This window comes from Pseudopodoces humilis, chromosome 1 (assembly GCF_049639895.1).
Source record: "Pseudopodoces humilis isolate 2021_Gansu_Grassland_sample_001 chromosome 1, ASM4963989v1, whole genome shotgun sequence".
Taxonomy (NCBI): domain Eukaryota; kingdom Metazoa; phylum Chordata; class Aves; order Passeriformes; family Paridae; genus Pseudopodoces; species Pseudopodoces humilis.
The window spans coordinates 108489104-108512508 of record NC_142200.1 but is presented as its reverse complement, the minus strand read 5'-3'; the positions used below and the strand labels follow the sequence as shown (position 1 = coordinate 108512508).

The 23405-nt window shown below is 38.2% G+C and overlaps 1 protein-coding gene across 4 annotated transcripts in view; it reads left to right on the top strand.

The window, feature by feature from the left end:
• TMEM108 (transmembrane protein 108) overlaps positions 1-23405 on the top strand; it is a 161984-nt gene that overhangs the window by 56676 nt on the left and 81903 nt on the right. For 2 of the 4 annotated variants that reach the window (XM_014248441.2, XM_088059027.1), the window contains exon 3: positions 20002-20083. In XM_014248441.2, coding sequence (XP_014103916.1) covers positions 20044-20083 — 40 coding nt within the window. In that variant the 5' untranslated portion in view covers positions 20002-20043. Of the gene's footprint in view, positions 1-20001; positions 20084-22282; positions 22416-23405 lie in introns of those variants that run through there. The other 2 variants (XM_088059030.1, XM_014248440.2) reach the window with 1 other exon arrangement.

Genomic DNA, 23405 nt, shown 5'->3' with positions numbered 1-23405 from the left:
GCTGCTCTGGCAGAGATCACAGAACCATCTACAAAACCTGGGCAAGATTTTAACCCTTTCACTACCCAGATGAGACTTGCAGATTAATCCTTTTATCCAGAGAGAGGGGAAGAGAGAGAGTGATCAACATGTAAAGAGACAACATAAACTATCAAAGACAGTGAAGAAAGGAATTACGCTTCAGAGGGTGGAGAGAAATAAGGAGATGCTTTAATAAGTTGAAATATTCTTTTGCTAAAACTATGGAGATGGACAACAGTGTTCTGAAAAAACTCCTTTAATTCATGCAAGACTATTTTGGGGTGAATGGAGTATTTCAAAGTGTAGATTTAAGCAAATGGTGAAGTAGTTGTGATCCTATGGATACTGGAACAGAAGAAGAGAAGTGATAGTTGTGGCCCTTAAGAGACAAAGAGAAAACTTCTGTTTCCAGAAATGCTTACAGAGACAGATGAAGAGAACTTTTGCCTTTGAATAACTCATCCTTAAAATGACACCCCTTGACTTATGGCCCATAACACACCTCAGAGTGGTGTGAAATGGGAGGAGAAAACTGATGGCAGAGTTTTCTGGGCGGCTGGCATCAGAAAAATAGAAAACTATGAGAAAATGGTTTTCTTGTGAAAAACTCCATAGATTGACCAAAGAGGACTTCTTTTTTTCTCTACAAAGACTGATGAAAAGACTATAACAAAGTTGAGACTGTTTTAACCACCAGTTTTTTTCTGTCTCTATGTTGTCATGTGAACAAGGAGAATGGTTGGGTAGTAGGGAAAAAGGGTTTCTGGAGGTTTTATTCTGGTTTCTTATTTAATAAATTTTCTTTATTCCTTTTAAGTTTTAAGCCTGTTTTGCTCTTCTTCTAATCCATATCTCACAGCAAAAAATGAGTAAGTTTTCTAGTGATTTTTTAGCTAATGCTTTAAAACCACAACAGTCTTACAGAAATATTTTGTTACCTTTTGGCAAATCTTGACTTTTAAGCATAAATATGTGCTAGGGAGGGTATTCAATCATTATTTCTCAACATTAGAGAATAATAGATAAATAAAAATAGAAAAAATAAATAATAAAAAATAGAAACATATTTCTACAACTTTTAGTTCAGTTCTGGGTAGGATTTTTAAGAGTGAATACTGCAAGAGTCTACATTCTATTGTCAATGGTGGGTTTGGATTGTAGGAATCACTCATTGAACATACACATTGCTTTTATTAATAGAAGTTAGGCACTTGTATATTTCTCTTCCACTTTTAATTCATGTAGTTTTCACATACACTGTGAAGTACGATTATGTAGGAGCACAAATAATCAAGTCACAGAGTCACTGTCATTTGGCTTGGCCTTAACAAAACAGCCTTTCCAAGAGCAGAGAAATGCAGACCTAGAGTAAGTCCCCTTCTGTCTGAACTGCTGTATCAATTACCCTTTGACAGACACACTGAGCTTCATTTTAAAAATCAAGGGTTGTTTTGTTTTCTTTTACACTCCTGTGTTCTAAAATCTCCACTATTTATTGACTGTCATCTGATTTCCACTTTGAATGCATTCCCAGCTGGCTGTCACCATATCCTTGTATGTGCCAGCCTGCATGTTCCTGTGCTTCTAGGTGAGACAGGTGAAAGCCTCCTTGTAGGATGTAATTGTAATTGAGTTAAGAATTCTCAGAAAATATTAATTTCCCAGGTGCCTGAATGTTGTCATGTCTCACCCTCAAGAATAATCTTCCAGAGAGGAGGCAGCTGCATTCTGCCATTAGTTTTCTCAGGCCTGTTGGTATAAACTAACTTTGGAATTTTCTTTCTGTAGTTTGCAGCAGCTTCTTTCCCAGATACTTGAAATGTATCCCTTGCTTCTAAACTGCAGATCTGGTCTTGCTGCTATAGCTTTGAAACAGGTGATGGAATGGGCCCTCCAAATGCAATACTATCAGTAAAGAAACAGCTAAGATTAGTATCACTTCTGAAATAAAGCACTAGAGATAATTAAGCAGAACAGTGTGGTAAATCGGTGTGGCACTTAAGGGCACGGCAAAGGCCATGAAAAAGAAAGGTAATAAATTGTATGGTAAGAGATGCTAATTGATCATTGTTTGCAATTTCGAGCTGTGTCTCCAGATTTCATTTTAATATTTCTTGTGGATTGAAAAGCAAGTGCAGAACTGAACTGATTGTGATCAAATAGAAGAATGGAAGCTGCAGAGAGACATGGGCTATTCAGGCACCAAATTCTTGTGAAGTAATTCTGACTGGCAACATGTTTCCAAATGTTTTGCCTATCTTTTTTATAATGTGCTGGCTCTACTCACCCCACTTGTCTTAAAAAAACAGTCCCATACCAGAATGTATCTGGATGCTGTGAAATCCTGTGTGATATTTTCTCTGTACTTTCTCTTTTTAAATTTATCTTGATTCTTCCTTGATTCCACCATCTCTATACTTCGTGTGTCCATAAATTGTTTATCCACCATCTGTTAAACTTGTTCATTGTAGATAATTTTACAAACTCTTTGATAGCTTTATCCCTGAATGTACTTCGGTGCTAGCATCTATTTAGCAGTGCTATGTCAAGGACTGAGTGGCGTTACTTTACATGCAGTTGCTCTAGAGATGTCATGGGGAGGAATCTCATCTATGTGTTCCACTGCAGCACCACTTGGAAGAGAAACTTGGGGTTTGTTTGATTTCTGACCCTGCTCAAGTTCCCAGGTCTGATTTTGGACTAACCTGTGGTTAGCAACCAAACCTATTTTAGTACAGGACCTCATCCCAGCATTGTAAAGATTTAAAAGGAGCTTATGTAAATGGCTTACAGGAGATTCTCAAAGATGGGCCTTGACTCAAATCTGCCATTAAACTGAATATTTCCTCCAGACACCTGGAGTCTTTCAATACAAGAATTAATGTGCAGGAGTCCTGCCTTGGTAGAGACGAATAGCCACTGATGAGATCACAACTCTGTAAACGATATTTGCAGCATTGCTTCGAAACTTGTGTCTGATATACTGTGTTTTATATCATTACTATTGATCTTTTTTGTTATAAATACATTTCCAGTTTCCTTCTTCATCTGCTGAGCATTTTATGCCATAAATATACATTTATAATGTATAATGCAGTTTTTCCAGGATCTGTTTTCCACATAGAGCTATTACTTCATGTTTTACAGAGAAATCTCTTACCAGGAGTAGGGTTTCCTGCCTGTTAATTGTGCTTTGATGGAGTTTTGCAGACCAGTCTGAGTTCACTTTGATCTTGACTTCCCCAAACCCAGTTTGAATGGGAAGCCCTGTAGCTGTCTTAGCTGTGCTTGATCCAATAAGCTCTCTCAGAAGGCTGGATTTATTCCCTAGAGCATAGTGCCACACTGTGTGGCTTTTGCCTTCAGCCAGTTCATATAATCTGTAGAATACGTCTGTCCTTATCTGCAAAAGGCTGTGTAAATGTAACCTTATGTGTAGAGTGAATGTGTCTTGTCTGGGCTTGCAAGCTCTTGGCTCCTTGGGGAGGTACTTCTTTATATGTAGATAGTATCTAGGAGCAACAGTTGCTGCAATTTCCAAACCTTTAGGATGTTTGAAATCCTGCCCTTCATGTGGAGAAACAGACTGAATGTGCATTCAGGATGCTTTATTGCATATATTAAAGGTGAAAGCACGCTGTGGCATTGACTGGAATCATCCCACAACCCGGGGAGGCTTTCAGGGCACCTGCTAATCATTTACAGCATCTGTGGTCTTTTCTGACTTTTTCTGTAGCCAAAATATTGTCAACACAAGTTAGCTCAGTTGCTTTGCATCCATGTGCTTAATATCTCTGACAAAATGAGCATACGTTGTGAACAGGATTTAATCTTGACCACAAGTCTCAGGCTGTTGATGCTGATACATAGAAGTCTCAGTCAAGAAACAGAGAGAGGAAATAACTATGTGAGCTTTAAATCTATGTATGTCATTTTATTCTTTTTACCTAAATTTTAAATTAACAGGCTACAATCAGTCTGTGCATCTTAGTCCTGCTATAGCTGTTTTGTCTCAAATAAATAGTTGTGTGTACATGGCCAGAGAGAGAGAGACAGAGAAACTCATCCTTCCATTTAATGGAGATTTTAGGGCATTCTCATTACAGAGAGGAGGCTCAGGTTTTGTGTCTTATTTATACAAAATGGAAAATAGCTCTAGGAGGACAGGGAAGGAAGCTCTATGTTGGAGTACTCAGCAGAATGATGGTTAAAGTACTTATCTAGGATGTGGATAACTAGCTTAACCCGCAAACTGGAAGGAGCCTTATTTTTCTGAGAAAAGAGTTGAAAGGTCATTTTTCCATCCAATAAGAGTGGTCAAATATCTGAAACCTCAATAAAAGAAAAAAATTTGGAGTGGGAAAAATATCTAACTCATCCCATTGAACAACAGTTTCAGTTGTACACACCATCAGAAGGTGTCAACATCATATCTCACTCTTCAGTTTAATATTTCTACAGTTGACAAATCAGAGTTTGGGGCAACACTGCATCAACTCTGCTGTTGCTGCAGTATTCTAGGCCTGTGAGCTGAGGTAGTAAAAAAAAAAAAAGGGAAAATTTTTACTCCTGTGTATGCAATGATTCTCCAAAATGCACAAGTAGGTGAAACTGGAGTAAGAAATCACATTACTCCTTGAATTTGCAGTTTGTGGCTAATTCAGTTCCAAAGTGGAAATACAAGGAACCTGCACGTATGTTAAGGTCACGTATACGAATTGTTCTCCTACTGACATCTGTAATGTTGTTTGCATGGCCAGCCTGCTTTCAGAACAGTCAGATGTCAGTAAAAGCATCACAGACCCTAGGTAAGATAAATCTGAATATATGGGTCTCATCTGCATTCATAGCACAATAGGAGAAACTTGACAGAGTGATGAAGATGTAGGAAATGGTGTAAAAATTGCACAATTCAGGTACTGTGTGCTGAGTTACTTGGGCATTCTAACGTAAAGATGTGTCCTGTTTTTTCCTGAATCTGTAATAAGAAGGATTATTCAAAGCTGCAGTTGATTCATGGATAATGCAGATGTAGTGTATTTTCACTGGAATGCAGAGAGAAACTTATCTGGTTCATACAGATAAGTTATTAGAGAGAAATGGCACAAGATTTTCTTTCCAAGTGAATAAGCAAGCATCTGCATTGCCCTCAAAATGTCTAATATTGACTTTTTCCAACAAAAGAACGTAAGATTCAGTGGACCACTGCTTTTGTGACTGTGCCTGGTTTATAGATCCAGGATCACTGTAACAAATCCCAGTTCTTTGGTGTGAGATACACTGTTTTCTCAAGAAAACATAAAATTGTTTACATTAAGTCAATCTCACTCCCAGCCCTAACAAACTACTCCAGAATTGCTCTTTGTTTGCATTGTTCCATGTGCATTTAGCCTTCTGGTGAATAGTGAGTGAAAGTTTTGTTCTGCTGTGCTACAGCGTGCTCAGTTGTACTCCTACCTGGTGGGAACAGATGTATCTACTTCTCCTTCTTCAGAAATGCCTTACAGGGCTTTGAGACTTGAAATGGCCTATTATCTACCAAATAACAGATGTCTTCACAGATTAGCCTCTCGGAGTAAAAACACAGGCACACCACACAAAAGATGATGATTAGCTGGTTGAATAACAATAGACAAACTCCAATGCAGATGTACGGGAAACAAGGAAAGGATCAGACACTTATATTTCTGTTTTTCTGAGTTCATTATATACATTCATTTTTACAATGACATCTTAATGTTAAAGCTGCCATTATGCAGCTTTCTGTTTCAAAGCTTCTAACTTACAATTTTTCAAATTTAAATAATGTATTAATATTTCTCCCAATTACATGCTAATAAAAGACTTAATTCAGTTTGCATACAATTAATGTATTTTTTGCAAAAGTATTCTATATGTTATTTTAGTTAATTTCTTTAAATATATTTCAGTTAAGGATTTGCATTCATATCTTTCAATATGAAGGAGATTGAAGAATGATAATGCCTCCAAATCATAATACACCTCTCTGCATATGGTCCAGCAGAAGCCAGAAAATTTGCTCACATAATTTGGAGTGAAGCATATGAAGAATCAGATACTTTTATCTACATGATTTCCCCTTCTTGATGGTTTGATTATCTCCTTGCAAAGACTTGAGTGCCTGCTGATTTGGTGGGTCAGAGTCTTCCTGAATGCAGAAAAATATAGACGAGGACTCTGTTGACCTTGAGTCTAGTAAAGGTTGCCTGATACCATTTTAGTCTGTAATTTTTTTCATTTCAGTAAGAATAATTTAGTCTCTGAGAGAAAAATAAATGAACAAGGGGGACAGGCAGTCACGTTTAATCACATTACAGTAGCTTGTATTATTTTGTGGGATTTCCGTATCACAGATCAGAAAGTTGAAATCTGTTGGGGAGAGAGGACAATGCAGGACACAAACTAAGAGGTGTTTCTGTAGTGGAAGTCAAGGTTAGAGCTTTTCTTATATTTCCATTAATATTTCTCATATTAATGGAAGACTGCCACACTAGACTGCCTTCTGGTCTGAAAAATCCATGTATGTTTCTTCAAATTTTGCAGGTCAGCTGTCCTAGGATTTTGTCAGTAGGGAGCATGCTTCAGATGGGGAGATATCATGGTTGTGGCCACGGCCTAAGTGGTTGCCTTAGGTATTGAAATGGCAAAAAAAGGACAGGGCTGGGTATGGTCCCCCTGGCAGGAAAACTAGGAGAGGGACAAAGAGATTATTAATATGTGGAAATAAAGTGGTGAGACAGAGAGAAAAGGAGGAGAGGGTGGGACATTTAAGAAGGGATGGAACCAATACATGGGGGAGAGAGAGAGAGGGGTAGACAGGATTCTGGCAGTAGGGACCAGACTAGCAGTAAGGCAAGGTCAGATGTTAGTCAGTTCAAGGGTTAAAGTCTGGGCTCAGAAGAGAAAAGACTCGAGTCCTCTGGAGGATTGTTTTTATTTTAATTTTTTAAAAAATTACTATTTTGGGGTTTTTTTTGTTTTGTTTTTAAACTGTATATGTTCCTTAAAAGCCTTTTAAGGGTACAAAGCAAAGCTCTCTTAAATATGGAGAGATTTCAGTCAACACTGCTCAGATGAATCAATATTTTATTTTATCATAGTAGTTCATTATGTCACCTCTTCCTCTCGTAACTGTACATCATTCAGAGCCAGCTTTGAAGCCAGAGTTATTAATTTCATGGGGAGCACTTCTGTGGCTCTCATTATGGTGGCATCTGAGTACTTTAAAAACATTAATGAATTTATCTTCACAATGTGCCGATAAGGTGAAATGACATTACGCACCGGGGAAGATTATGCAGAGAATCATAATGTCAACAAAGGACATTTAATTTGGATGCCCATCTTGAGATGTTCATGCCCTGAATTTCCAGAAACAGAATTGGATCATCTCTTTGTTTTGCAGTTGGCTTCTGCTGAGTCCGTCACAGTTGGAATTGCTCCACACTTCCGCAGTTCAGAGCGCAGGTGTTCTGTGCTCTGCACTAAGCAAACAAAGAAGATGCAATTAATGACTGCCTGCATGTAGTTAGGGTTTTGTGACTACCTTGGCATTAGGCACTGAGGCAGAGACAGAATCCAGTTCCCCAGGGCAGCTTTCCACTGCCCTAGGCACACCATGGTGGTTTTCCAAGCCCTTACCTCATTTTTGTTGGACTGTCCATTGCCATCAGTGGTGAGGCAGAGATGAAGCAAATAGCAAATTCCTTCTTGATGTGACCTTGACTTTCTGAATGTGTGCAGTCAGTCCTTGCTCTTACACTGAGTGAGGCTGGATATTAGACTAAAAACCAAGCTTTATTTGCATTGTTGCAGTGTGTTCAGATTGTAGCCAGTCCAGATTTCTTGAACTGCTGGGATAGATGCACCAAAAGGGCTCTCATTCCTTCATATTGATTCATATCTTCTGTAACTCTGTTGTGGCAATCTTAGCATGCAGGAGCAGGAGCTCCTGAAGCAGTGAGAAGCTGCAATTTTATTTGAAAAGAACCCTGTCCCTGGGTGGCCTCAAATTGTGTGAGCTGATTTGGGGATAAGGTGGGAACCCTGTCACACAATATACCCATGGCTGGACATCTCGTGCCTTTGTGTTTGCAAGGCTGAACTCGCAGCTCAGAAGTGAATTGCACCCAAATGACACAGCATGTTTTCCCTGACTTTTTACAGCTTGTAGAAGCAAAGCCATGGTGCAATCAAGCAGGACATGGAAGAGGCAGTCTCTGTTTTGCTGAAAGATTTTTCTTTAGTAGGAAAAGAGAGAGAGAGAAAGGTACAGAGAATGTTTTTCAGATGCACAAAGACCAGTTAGTCTCTATTAGCTTTCACAATGAGAAGGGAGTCTCACTGAAGTCTGTACCTGCAAAAATCCTGCTGTAATACACCAGTGTCCCCAGCATCCTCTCCTGTTCTGTTCTAGACCATTCTTCCCCATTTTCCTTCATCAGTCCATTGTCATATTGAATTGCATTGTGGTAGGACAGAGTCACTGGAATTACTCTAAGTTTTTAGTCAGCAACTCAGAACGTGGCTTAGCTCATCTCAGTTGCAGTGTAGCAAAAAGTATTGGACACACACAAAATGGTCCTCATCACATTTTAGCTGCAGTCAGTTATTCAGGTACATGTTTATTAAATCCACCTATCAGTCCTTCACCGAAGCAGTCTTATTCTTTCCCTGTCTAGGCTCTTCCTTACCCCCGTCAGGAAAAAAAAGGACCTTCTTCAAATGGTGGCATTTGCTAGCACTGCTTTATAAATCTTGAGGCAGGTCCTGAGTCTATACTGAAATCTCCTGTCAGGGTCAGTGGCCTTCACCTGAGGAAGAACTTCACAGTCCCAGGCAGTAAATGAGAGTTTTCAGTAACCTATTAGAATAAGCTGTGCATCTGAGCATAATCTTACTTGACAGCATAATGTGTTTTTAGATTCTGGTGTTTTGAGATTTCCCTTTTTTTTTTCATATGCATTTCCTTGTGGCTTACTTGTGCCTCTATGTATACCAGTGAACCTTTTGAAGGAGGGCAGATGAGCTATTTAGCCAGTAGCAGTCTTGCTGGCTGCACAAACTGAAAAGGAAGAAAATAAGACACACAGTGATCTGCGTGCTAAATCCTGTCTAAAGCTACAGACCTGTCACGTAGTGCTAAATCTCTGTCAGTTCCAGGTTAGCATCTTACCCAATCATCTTACCCTTCCTCTCCTTTTGCCTTCAGTCCCCCTCTCCAAAGCCTTACGTTGTAGACATCACATTGACACAGACTAGGACATTATTATTATTCACACTTGCATAAAAAGTGAATTTACATTGAATAAAACCAATAAGCCGTGCTGCTCTGGCATTTAATTTTCTTCAAAATTCTTCCTATTGAATCAGACAGTGCTACATGCATTTTCAAATGAAATTCAGTGTTTGCACTACAGTAACCTTGTAGGCAGAAGAATGAATAATTTGGAAATTACCAAGAGCCTATTTCCTGCCACCTTCCTCAAAAACCTAAATTTTTATGTGGCTATATTTCTGTGTGATGCCATGTTAAATTTTTGTTTTGTTTCTATTCACTGTCTCAAAATGGTGTGCAAAATAGTCTTCTATAAAAACAGTTGCTATTAATGGCTGGGTCACTGGTTGGTAGTCTCCTTTTTTTCTGTGGCCGTTTCGTCCTTTGACTTCAAACCCTGGGAAAGTTGAGAATAAATAAATGGTGTCCCTTGAACTAGACATGGTTATAATAAACCCTGAGATGAGATGTCAAGTCTAAGCAGGTGTACTGTTCTACTTTCCAGTGTATGTTGATCAGCCTGCCAAAGCAGTGCAGTCATATTTCAGAGCTCACTTTATCTCCCTTCTCTTCTTACCATATTGAATGTCTGATTGTAAAGGAGGTAGTAAATGGCTCTGTTAAAAGGAGGTTTAAGCAGAAAGACGTAGGTCAAGACATTGTCTTCCTTTTTGTGTCAAATGGTTATTCATTTATGCATCCATCCATCCAGATCTGCCAAAGATGTTCCTATTCTTAGAGCTGAAGTTGTTGTAATTTCATAGAAGAAGCTAGTTCGGACAGGCTTTGTCTTTGAAGTGATAGACTTCATTTCAAGATGAATGTGTGCTCTAAAATAGCTGAGCAGAGGAAACCAGCAAACATTTCAGCTGGGATTGCCCCTGAACTAACACCCTGTCATGGGGGCAAGAGGATCTGGCAGAGTACATAAGAAGGTCTTAGAAATGCCCAACCTTTCACATCTGTTTATCATACTGATATTTTTGCTAAAAATATTACTATAAACTATGTTGGGTTTTGTTGCTTGCTAGCAATATGGGTTAGCATTAAATACATTAATGCACCATTGAGACTGAATGATTAAGAATTCAAAAGGTGGTTATGCTTTCCTACCATGCTTTTTTCAATTATAATAAAATGTTTCTTTCAATCTTAGGTACTTGTGTATGTCTATTATAACCTGTCATTGTGAAATTAGATTCTTATGCTGTACTTACACATTATGATTAGAGCTGGTTCAAAACATTCAATACAGAACTGACATGGAAATAATCGCGAACATGTATTTTGATAGGAAATTTAATATTATTTTCTTTTGACTGAAAAGGAAAAGGAGATATGTTGTACAGGTTTATTAATTTTTTTTTCCTTTCTTCTTTCTTCTTTTTTAACCTTCTGTCACTGGGAGAGACATGCTAGTATAAATAGGGAAGTAAAGACAAACAGAAAATATAGCTATCATGTACACATATATCCAGAAACAAATATATATATATATATATATATATATGCAATTCAAAGTCAAAATAATGAATGCATTGCTTTTTATTTAATTTTTTGGCAACTGTGAGATCTTGTTTGGTACAATAGGATAGACCATAGCCAAAATACGCAGGCAGGGCACTCTGACCTGGTTCAAAGTTCTTGTTTTTCACCCATCTTCATTTCTCAGAAAGGCTGGATCTGTGGACTGGGCTCAGCATCTGACAGAGCCAGAAGACTACCTTGCCGTCCTTCACTGGTGATTATTTCCTCTGTGCTTTGTAGATGTAAACCAGCCTAGGGAGTTAAGAGGCAAGGCAGAATGGATAGGTTGTGGACTCAGGTCTGCTCTGCTTATCTTACAGCAGGTCAGTTGAAATTCCCCTAGAGATGGTCCAAAACTTAATTAGCCTATCTTGATCTTTTTCTTCTTTCATATCCCTCAATCTCCTTAATTTTTACAGTCTCTTGAGGAAGAGTTAGTATAAGGGACCTTTTTTACAGATGAAGTTTTCAAAGCCAAAACCCAGTTTGTGAGATTTTTGTTAGAGTTAGAGGCACTTTCACCTCTTAGCTTTCATCTTTAGTTCACTATAAATCAGATAATTCTGATGCACAATATTGAGCCTCCTTTGTGGTGGTGTCTTAAGGATTATTTGTTTAGCTGGGTAATTGTGACATTCGCTAAAGGGAAGATGATCTTGCAGTTAAAATGTTATATTGAGATGTTTCCATCTCTACTACAGATTGCCTTTAAAGTAATCTGGGGCCTGTTTAACAGTGTTTTCAGGACTCCAATACAGGTATGTTTGACAGCATAGGATTTGCTTGCATTTTGGAGCAACTTAAGCATCTTTGTGAAACTGGTGTTTTGGCCTGAATTTCAGACACGTAGAGCATGCATACTTCTCTTTGTGTACAGCTGATGCTTTCCATTCTTGAAAATTTGACCCCGTCAATCCACCTTAGAAATACAGGGCCATATTATAAGAGAGGGAAAATAGTACCCTCTCTTTTGCATGTTTTTTTTTATCTACTTGAAATACTTATATTTAATCAAGCTGAATAATGTGAAAAGCCTGATTTCAGCTGCTTCACAAAGGTAAGCCCTTTTTTCACTCTCCTGTTTATTTCAATGCAGGCAAAGCTATTTGCTTGTCTGTCCTTTACATTAAGTCTATTTTTATTGTGCATCCTACACAATAGAAAGAAGAGAATAGTTTAACACAGCTGCAGAGAAGTTAACCCCATAAGCCTTGAAATCCTTGTAGCTGGAGAAAGCTCTGGGTGAGATTCCTTTTACAGATGTTGGCATCCTCATTTTCAGTGTTATGGGCTGGAATCAATTGACCTTCAGCCCTTTGAAAATCAGTGGAGAGAAAGCCCCACAAAGGAATGAGCCCCTTCCTCCCAAGAGAGGCATTTTAAACAGGGCACAGGCATCAGGCTTCAGAGAAGGCAATCCATCTGCTCATTGTAGAGAGAGTTTCAGTGAGTAAATCAAGTGTCATATCCACAGTGTGAGCACCCTGAGGCCCGTGAGATGCCATAGAAGATCCTCTAGGGAAAACGCACCATCACAAGAGTGGTGTGGAAGTAGAGCATCCATTCCCTGCTGTGAGTGGGAAGGAAGAATAGGCTGTATTTTCTTTATTTTTCCAGAAGTTGTAGAGACATCTTTACTAACATAGTCTTGTATGCCAAGAAAGTCTTTTAGCAGGAGAGCTCCAGTGGTTACAAAGTTTTCCTATCAAAGAGCAGGCAGTTTACACTGCTGAATGCTTCCTTGGTGTAGTGCTGCCTGTGAAATTTTCATCATGAGGTTGAAATGAATATTAAAATGTTTTCTTTGCTTTGGTTGTCATTAGACCCACAAAGAAAATTTTGAAAAATTACACAACCTAGTCTTAAATTTGTCATATTTCATTTTAAATAAAGTCTTTTCAAGACTACAGTGAAAAGTGCTTTTGGCTGTGGACTTTTTCTGCACAACTTTTTTGATTCAGTTGTTCCACTTTTTTTTCATGTTTCATTGTGAAAGATTGTTATCCCAAAAACTCAGAGAAGTTGTACTTTTTTTCTTCAGTTACCCAAAACAGCATGTTTCAAGGTGTGCAATAAAATTTCATTATCAAAGTTTCAAAAGCCTATATATTTGCATGTATTGAGGGGATTGCTTACTGGGAAAGAGAATATTGCTAGGTATCCACAGGGATTTCACAAAAAAAAAAAAATCACTATTTCATCATTGGATATTTTATATTCAGACATATACAAGTTTTAAAACGAGCACAGAAGTCTTCACCTGCCTACCTCTGACATGTATTAATGACCAAATTCTAATTATCCCTACAGCTGCTAAGTCAGCTTGATCTTTATGAAAATGTTAGCTTCTCAGGACTCCACAGACATGAATGGAGTAAAGGAAGGGTTTCTTATTTTCTTATTCTAAAACTGGACAGACAGACACATACACACAGTCATGTCTTTGCACCATTGACAGCAAGAAGCAGCCAGAACAACTGTTCTGACTTTTCTCCCACTGGAGCTTCCATAAGAAGTATTTCTAAATGATGGGTAATTAGGAAACAAAGGAATAGTCAAGAAATAGTCCCTTACACCACAGATGTAGTGTAAAGGGCATTTAGTAGCCTAGAGCTTTATGGTTTTTCTGATCTCCATCTCTGGAACTTCTCAGTTATAATCAGCCAAGAGCCTGTCTGTCACAGCCTTTCCAAAATGGTCATGTCTCTTGTGAAATGACCTTTCATTTCCACCCTGGTATTTTTCCTCTCAGTTTTCCCTACCCTTTGAATGACTGCCTTTTGCTGTTCAGTGATTGCCCATGAGATGACCATAGATGACAAGATCAAAAAGCCAAAGGCAGCAGTAGTTTTACCCAACCTTTTCCGACTAAGTCCTTCCCCTGGCTGTGGTCACTTTGATGTGAGGTTCTTCAGGCGCATCTATTTTGATGACAGCAAACCCCAAGAGTTCCTTTCTTCCCTCTCCCTTTCATCAGCATGCCCCAGGTCTGATATGTGAATAAAGGAAGATGGTGAAGCATGAGCTAGCTGGCAATGTCCTCTACTTGCCATACGAATGATGGTAGTCTTTAAGTGATCATCTTGCCTAGAGTTGTTCATGGAAACACTGTCACAGTTGGGAGGAGGGCTGTGGGAACATAGGAATTGGATCTGTTATGTTAGAGAGATGAGGGATGGGGACTCAACAGTTAATGATGAAGTAGGGAAGCTGAGGAAGAGGGAACAATTGCTATCAGGGTTTCTCTTGTTTATCAATGATGCTTTCTCTGCATGTTTTACTTGACTGGCATTTATCTTTGTGCTAGTGGGGAGGTATGGATCCAAACACCAATACAAGAAAAACCACAGCCAGCCTCAGGCCCAGTGGGGATTGTAAATGCTGTGCATCTGAATTCAGAGGGGAAAGGCTTTGGGAAGGTTGTTCCTATTTTTTTCTGGTTGCTCTGAGGTTCTATGTTTCCAAGTTCATGTCACATAGGATGCAAGAAAGGCAAGGTCTAGTTCAGTTCCCACCTGACTATTCCTTATGCACTTATGACAGGCCTGCACCACCAAGACTGGATTTGAACAGCTATGATATCCTGAGGGTAGACCTTACTCTCTGGACACTTGCTTTGCTGGAAAGCAAAGGGTGTGCACTTCTCTGGGTAATAGTGGAAGAAGGTGTGAATTGCTCATTTTTAAATCTGCAAAGAGGAATCTACTTCAAAAAGTGCTGAAAGATCTAAGTAAAAGGTGGACATAAATATAAATAATTCTGCACTCAGAATGTTATGAAGAAAGATGGTAATGGTGGTTTGCATGTTCCAAGCAATGGGAAGTAAATCATAGCAAACAATGTGGCACATGTTGAACAAGAACAGATAATTCCTGCTCAGAGGAATATTATTGCTGCAAGTTAATCATCTTTTTATTAGCATGCCCTGAAGCTTTTCGAGATATAAATTTTGCAAAACAACATCTGGATTGTGGAAGCAGGCCATAAAATTAAGAAACAAACACACAGAAAACACAAAGTTGTGCTTGAGCTGTGTAGTCAAGGAGAGGACACCTGCTTCCTTTTATGAGGCACGCTGGGACACCCACTGTGACTAACTCTGGGATGCAGTGGATGAAGACTGTGGTGGTGGAATTTACACTGGGGGAGTAACTCCTGGGGGTAGTCTCAGCTCTCTTGAGTTGTAAGTGAGGAGCCTCCGCTCTTGATGTCTTACACAAAGTTCATTGAACATCCTGGGGCAATATTATACTGAAAGGATCAAGGCTGGGTTTCCTTGATAGGAGAATCAAAAAGATTGGAGATGGAAGTACTTCTAAGTCTGTCTGCTTTTTCTCTTTCATTTTCTGAAGAAATATTATTGTTGAAAACTCTCTGTGATGTAGCATTTTCTTGTTCACAGAATGATCCACAGTGGAGAGAAGGCAGTCAGAAATAATGTAATAAGGTTTATAAGCTTTATGGATGGGGGTGGCATGTCTTTTGCCTGTCTCCTCTTTTCATTACCATTCTTCAGCTTCTTTATTTTAGTCTCTTGGTTTCCATTTGACAGACAACGGAAAAGAGTTACAAAGCTAACACTGACTTAGCTTTGCCTAGAAGATGTGTGCATCTTCTGTTCTTTCTCCCGTATTTCTTTAATTTAAGGCCTGGTTGGCATTTTTTTTCCCATCACACATAATGAATAGCTGGGAGCTGTCTGCTCTTTTGGACTCTTTTGTCTTCAATCCATCATTATGTCTTCATTGTCCTCTTTAATTTAACTGAGATGTTGAGGGGATCACTTACTGTGAAAGACAATATTGCTAGCTGTCCACAGGGATTTCACACATCTATTCATCATCTTGGTAAGATAAACTATATGTGAAATACTGTGTACAAAAAAATGCAAAACATGTAAGTCCAGACACCAAGTGCTTAAACAGTGTTTTTAAACACAGGTGTCTGTGGCTAGGCATGTGACACCTTTTCTGGATACAAATTTTATCTAATTTAACTGTGGAAGATGAATATTTGAAACTTGAAATTGATTTGACTACAAACTTGCACTAACTTTATTGCTTTGTTTGAAAGTATGTCAGTAGGTACACCAATATGAACTGCAATACAGAACTGAAACGAAAGTCATAATTACATCTTTATTTCCTGGTTTCCAGAGGGAGTTCAGAGCAATTGGGAATATGCCCTTTCACTTGGAGACCAAAATCTAGGAAATTAACTTTAGAATACTTCAAAAAAAAGAAACCTCAGTGATCAGATATATTTGTATCAGATAAGTCCCTCAAATACTCAGAATGGCCTCTCAAACACTAAAGCTCAGTATGTTTCAAAATTAATATTTTGGAGAAGTCTATTCCCAAAAAACCTCAGGGAAGTGTTGAAGAAATGAGTGAGGAGTATAAAATAGATACAAAACTCAGAGACTGACATTGGATTTTGGATTATTGAAGTTTAACACACATTTTCCAACTAATTTTTTTCCAAGAACACCTCTGTTTCTGCTTATTCTTAATTTTTTTTTTCTTGTAAGCAACAGTTTGTGTATTTAAAACAGGTGGTGATACTCTGGTTTTAAATTAAACTGCCCAAAGTCAGAAACTGGCTGTGCATCTGCATTTTCCATCTGTATATGCACAACTTTGCTGATCTATTAGTCCCTAAAATTACAAACTCAAATTTTATGCCTAGAATTACATACTCAAATACCTAAGAGAACATGGGTTGGTGAACTAGAGCACTCTCACCTAGCAGCCACTCAATCTGTAACCTTCCTTGGTTGTGACAGATAAATATACCTACAGGGCCCTGAGAAGAGTATTGTGAACACAATGCATGTGTTGGACATGTATTGATATTCAGAAAGGAGATTCCCTCTGCAGCTATTCAAATGTCTGACCATGAGATTTTGCTTGTCTTCTTAGAGGTACAGAAGAATTTCCATGATTGGAAGGCATTATTGTAGAAACTGTGGCAACTTCTGAAGTCCTTATATATGATAGGAATATATTTGTAATATAATAATAATAATAACAAGAGCAATTCAGCCCTTCATTGCCACGTCTCAGAAAAGTCAAGGCAGTAAATGATTGTGTGATAAAAGTGGCAGATGATAATTGCAAAGTCACATCCACAGGAGAAAATCAGTCCTAGCTTTAAATACCTGAGGAAAGGCTTCAGAGGAGTTATGGTTACTTAGCTCTATAAAACAATGGAGTAGAGCTCAGGAGTAGTGACAAAGAGACTTGTAGGCACAACCGGGAAGAGACTAGAGAAGAAACAGGAAATATCACTGTGCAGTATGAAACTCCAGTACATACCCAAATTTTGGTGGCTGCATACAATTTTGTTCCCTACTCCTGAGATCTGAACTGGAATGGATAAGCTCAGCTTAAGGCATGGAAATTATCAGACATAAAGTATATCTTCTTTATGAAAAAAGAAAAAAGACAGGAATTCCTCAGCTTGAAAAAGAGATTCTAAATGATCTAATGAAAGACTAAAATGATACGATGTGGAGGAGATAAGTAAGGAGTAATTATTTTCAAGTTAAAAAATATGGCACCTTAGGTAATTTATTCCACTCAGGCTTGCTGGAGATAGAGCAGTCTGTGCTAGGGTGTAAAGATTACCTTGCACTGAGGTTGTTTCACAAATTATTTCCCTGCTGTCCTGCTGGCAGCTCATGTTTAAGTCAGGGTAATAGGCTTGCTGGAGCTTTCACCTGGGTGGGTGCAGTAGTGGTTCCTCTGTTCTCTTTAATTAAGCCCAAGTCACACTAAGGACTTAGAAAAAATTGAGACAATGTAAATTTATGGCAACATTTCATTTATGTATGTTCACTGAGTTCTCTATATATAATTTTATTGCCATGTGGTCAAAAGGATAAATCTGAGATCAACAAAAGAACATAGTAAAGTTTTCCAGTGATAACCTTTGTTTCTTTGCCTATATGCACACTAGTTCATATTCCTTAACACAGGGTGAATTTCTGGTCTAAATATATATATATATATATATATATATATATATATACACAAAAGCATTCAATTTATTTCAACAACAATACCAGAATTTATGAGCAAATGCCATTATTTTTTATGCATAGCATTAATATGGAGATGGAAGAGAAATACAAAAAAAATTGTGGTTCACAGTCAAGAACTGCATCACATCAGCATTGCCAAGCATAGTTCAAATTATACAGTCAATAATGTGGATTTAGGGTTGCAATTTCAGATTCTCCCTTTTTTCCATTGTATTTTTGTGACTTCACATGTGTGAGTGCTTGTAATTCCTGTTTTGATACAAACTTAATTTATTTGTACTTTGTAAGAATGCTTGGGTATATAGTTTCTACATTGTTAATGGCTTATCTGATTCTTGTCTTTTCCTGCATAGATTTTTATTAATATCTTAGTGGCTGCTAAGCAGACCTTTTGTATATGCATCTTTGAAGAGTGCTGTAATAGATTATATGATAACTGTTTTTTTACTACATCTGTTTCATCATTTGGTAAACTGTAGGGAAAAGGGTGAACAGAAGTCCCTCAGCAAGGTTCTGTGATAAAACTGTAGTATGAATCTAGTGCCGATTCTGATTAAAAATGGTAAGTTAATTCACCGGTGATTGCTTCCATTTAGGAGAAAATGCCTTGCAAATACTGACATTTCTGCAAGTTACAGAGATGTTTTTAAGGTCCAGTTTTAAATAGAAAGTGTGGGGGAATCCAAACACACAGCATTTGTGTGCATGAATTTCCATGTGGAATAACTTAACAAAACCCAAACATCTTTTGTTACGGGCAAGAAAAGTCATGATCCTTTTGAGTTTTCCACATAAAAGTCAAATATAGCTCTGTTTTTACAAGATCTGCAGCATTTATGCAGTTCAAAGGTGTTGATCATTAGTTTGACTTGTTTATCTTATGTCTTCAATATTTCATTTTAAATAAGCCCTGAAAGATTTGTATGCATGTTAAAATGACTCAGAAATGTCCCTAGGAGTTCAGAAGATGAAAATGTGTTGAACTGAAAGCTAGAGAATACTACATGCTTTTTAATATTGACCAAGGGCCTTTCAAGGAGGTGATCTCAATGTCCTGATTTTCACAGTTAGTTTTGAATGTTTAGCAAATTCTTTTTTCTGGAAAAAAAAAGAACTTAAATTTTGTGTTTGGGTACTCAGTGAGACATTCCTCCCAGCAGTGCTTTGGGACTGCATTTGCTTTTCACTTCTGATTTATGCATTTATTTTCCTCACAATGTGAATAATTAATATCAGCATGATTGGGATTTATTTTTTCATAATATCTTTTAAACCGAGGTGAAAAAATATTCATGCCAAGTATTTTAAAATACCATCTGAGGACACATAAAATATTATTAGTTGCTCCCCAAGTGGGCAAAGGCAGGGAGGTTAGGGTGGTCACATATTTTTGCCACATCACATTTTCAGACAGCAGGCACAAGAATTATGAGGTCCCTTCTGCACCAAGACAGTTCAGTTTAGAAGAAACAGAAAGTGTCTAGGGACACAGAGAAGGTTTCCCAGCCCAAGTAGCTGGTGGGGTATATCAGGAAGAAATATGACAACAGCTGACTAAAATGAAGCTAAAAATGCCAGGACGTATCTGCCCTCTGTGCTACTATTTCAGCAGAGTTTTGGATCTCCTCCACTTTGGCACCACTGAAATTTTCATTGGGAAAGGAGGGAGTGCACTTTTTCCATATTGTACTTCTTGAGGGATGTGAAAAGGGGAAGCTCAGGCAGAAAACTACAGCTCCATGTGCCCAGCACAGCTCCCTGGTTGTGTCTGCATTTTGTGTTTGCTTCTCCACTGAGGACCCTTCCTCCAAATTAAAAAGACTCCCATAAAATTAATTTTATCAAACCATAAGCATGACATGAAAGTAATTTTCAGTGTGTTTATTTCTCTTGAGAAATTTTTCCCTGTTTGGCCATAACTCTATCCTTCCCTGAAAAGATGTTGGAGAGCATGGCTAAAGCAAGCAAAGTGCAGTTAGGCAATGTCCCAGTGCTTATCAATACAATTTTCCTGTGAAGCTTCATCTGACACTGTAATGAACAGGTATAACCAGGCAGCCTATATTTTTCATACCTAATTTTCTCCTTCTCTTGACTTTTTTTTTGACAGAATCATGAATAAACTGGCAGACCAGCAGGACCACATGATACCATGAAGAGAAGCTTACAGGTCCTCTATTGCCAACTGTTTAGTAAGTAAATATTATTTTTATTCTGTAAGAAAGCAACTATTCAAATCCTTATGTAAGATAGTAGTATTTATGCAGGGCACAGTTCAGGGAAGTACTTAACCATGGGTCTTGCTTCAGGTACATGGAAGAACCATATGGAAGTAAAATTACCCTGTTATCTGAGATATCTAGAGATGTATTTGAAGTTTAATTGAAGGATCAGTTGATTCTGTAGAGTTTTGTACAAGAATAGAATTGATTTGCTGTGCCTTGCAACTGAGGCAACTGTCACCCTCAGAAAAACGAGATGTAGATACAGAGGATGGTGGCTGGAAGAAACAGTGCAACATTTTTGGAAAAGGGATCCATCCCACTTGACATTTCTGGTGGTCACCACTCAATAAAAGGTGTGTGAGTAAGGAAAAGTCTAGGCCTACACAGAACTAAATTCTGTGTCAATTCCTGAGATGACAAGTTTATTTTTTTTTCTATGTTTTGGCTTTCAGAAGAGTCCATCCAATATGAAAGTCCAGCAGAAACATCAGGTGGAATTTAGACTGTGTAGACAGAGGCTGGCTGCTCTGTTCATGGAAGTAAGGGAAGGTTTTAGGTGTAAAACAGTATTGACACTATTGGGGCTTTTTTGTAAACTGAAAATTTGCCGTGCAAGCATCATAAGCAATTACTTTTCTTCAAAATTGTAGAGATTAAATAAAGCAGGACTAGATAAAATGTAAGTCTAACCATTTTCTGTCATGTTTTGCAAGGTAAATTGCTAATTTCCAGTAAAAATGAAAAACACCCCAGTTTTTTACTGTTGTAACTTCAGTTTGGCAGAATGTCTTCCCTCAGTATAGATATTTTCATAGACAATTTTGTATGTACCTCTCTTATTCTGGCCAAAGCAAGAGGAAAACCAGGAAATCATGCTTAGTATGCTTGGAATGAGCAATGGAAGGATTGTCTTTTTTATTGGATGTGTGAAAATTAAATCTAAGGAATATTTTGTGGGCTGTTACAGAAATCTGTTTACTATCATATCTTTGCTTTACTCATGATCATCTGGGTATAGATTGAGAGGTTTCTTTTGCTTCTCTAGATTTGTTGGTGTTCTTATTCCTATTTACATCTTCTCCTGTGACACAGGGGAAACAGGTTTGTCCTTATGATATTAGAGGGGAGGCTCCAGAAGTACACCCAAGGTTATTTTGCTTGAGCATAAAGCTAATCCAGATGTGCCTACATGACCTCCCCAGCAGCACAGTTTTGGCTCCCAGAGATTTGGTGCCTGGCTGGAGGGCAGTGTGGGAGAAGCTCCTCAAAGAGAATTTCAACCAGAAACCCATGGAGAGCAGTGGGGCCTGTGGTATATTTACCATAGCTAAGGACCTGTAATACTTTGCTGCATTTTGCTATGTTGAAATGTGATTTAATTCTAAAAATAACTTGGTTTTAGGATCAACATTAGGTTCATTGTAAAGAAAGTATGAAGCAGAGCTGTATAAATACATTTCTACCAACAAGTAGGGAAAAGAAGGAAGTATACTGTTCATCCATCTTATCACAGAGTTGAGTCTTTCTGTAAATATTCTATTTTTTTTAATACCATGTTTCCCTGCTTGGCAGAATTCCCCTTTGTTATCCCTGCTGCTTTAAACTGTATTTTTCAGGGTTGTATATTGAAGAGATAGGTGGCAAATCAAGGAACACTGAATATAGGAGGGAAAAACCAAGAAAACTGTATATATGTATATACACACACATATATATAGTATGACTCTGCAACAATATTGTCGATTCTGTGATGTAATTTGAAAAGATGGATTTTGAACTTACTTCTAGTGACGGGTAAAAAAACTGCTTTATTTCTCTGAGTGCAAAAACTTGTAATAAAGGTAGTTTTCCTTAACAAATACAGCAGCAACTATAGCTATATAAGAGGTATATTTTGGGCATCTGGAATGGTTTTTTTCACTGGTTTATAAAAAGTCTATGGCAAGCTACTTAATTTCTATTATATCAACTTTCTTTTAGATGCACTGAGGTGTGTTACCTAAGCTCACTTTTTCCCCAGTTACATCACAGTGCTAAAAACAAACTCCCAGAGAGTGCATTCTGTCCAAGGAAGAGGAAATTACTTTAATGTATTTCCTGTAACTGTTCTTTATGGTATAAGAAGGGCCTGCAGCATTGTCTTATTTGTTTCATGTGGACAAAAGAGGAAAATTGCTGCTGCTGTACAGCTGAAGAGAAAGCAAACTTTCAGAGAAAATATCAAAAGAGGATATTCTGCTTTGGGCTGATTCACCAATGTCTTCCACCTGCCTGCCTTCCTCATCTGCAGCTGCAACAAGTGGGTCTGTGGTGCTGCCTCAATAATGTGGCAGTGTTTTCTTCATGTCTGCTGTGGCATGAGTGAGTGGTTGAGGTTCAGGGCTATAGAGACAAGTGCCCTATGTATGCATTCTTGCAAATGTGAATATAGGGCTTGCATAAACATAGAAAACCTGGGACAGCTGGAACAAAGTGTTGGTGGATTTTGTAGTAACAGTGATCAGCTGGAGAGACGAGAACTCTGTGTGTGTGTGTGTGTGCTTGTGGATGTGCCTGTGACATAAAAATGTGGGAAGCAGCAGCTTCACCTCCAAATTGGTTTGTTGTTATGACACTTGCTACATTTTGCTTGAATCCCAGCTGTGCTGCTGGGCCAGTAGTGGCTACACTCATCTGTGAATTCTTTTCCTCCTCTGTTCGTTTCTGCTGCGTTCAGCCGTGTTTGTGCGGTTCTGAGACAGTATGACTCTGTACTCTAGAGAGCTGCTTGGCTTTGGGGCTGGAAGAAAAGATATATTGATATTGGTTTGATTTTTTAACAGTGGGATTTGTTAGTTGTATTTTTAAAAATCAGACCCATATCTAAATAAGATTTTGATTGTAGCTGATGTCTGGGGTTTTTGGTGAATTTCACATGAGTTATGTAAGCATTCGGTTGCCATCCATATTATTTTGCTGTGCTTTCCAAAAAGAGCACATTCCATCCATTCATGCTGATCAAGAATAGCATGTGAAAATGGCATTAGCAACAGCTGCTCTTTTGAATAGAGTTGTAGCTGGCTTGAATCTGATCCCAGCTGTCAAGAGGTAGAGTTTGTGAAAATTGTTGCGCTACACTTGGCCTAGGACAGGGGCTCCGGGCAATGCTACTTTACCCCTAGGCATTCATAATTTATGAATAAGTAATTAAACACGTGATGTAAAACTGTAAAGAAGTGAAGATACAGTATGCTTTCATACTGTATCTTCAAAGATTCTATTTAATCTGAAATCTCTTAAGACATTAAGA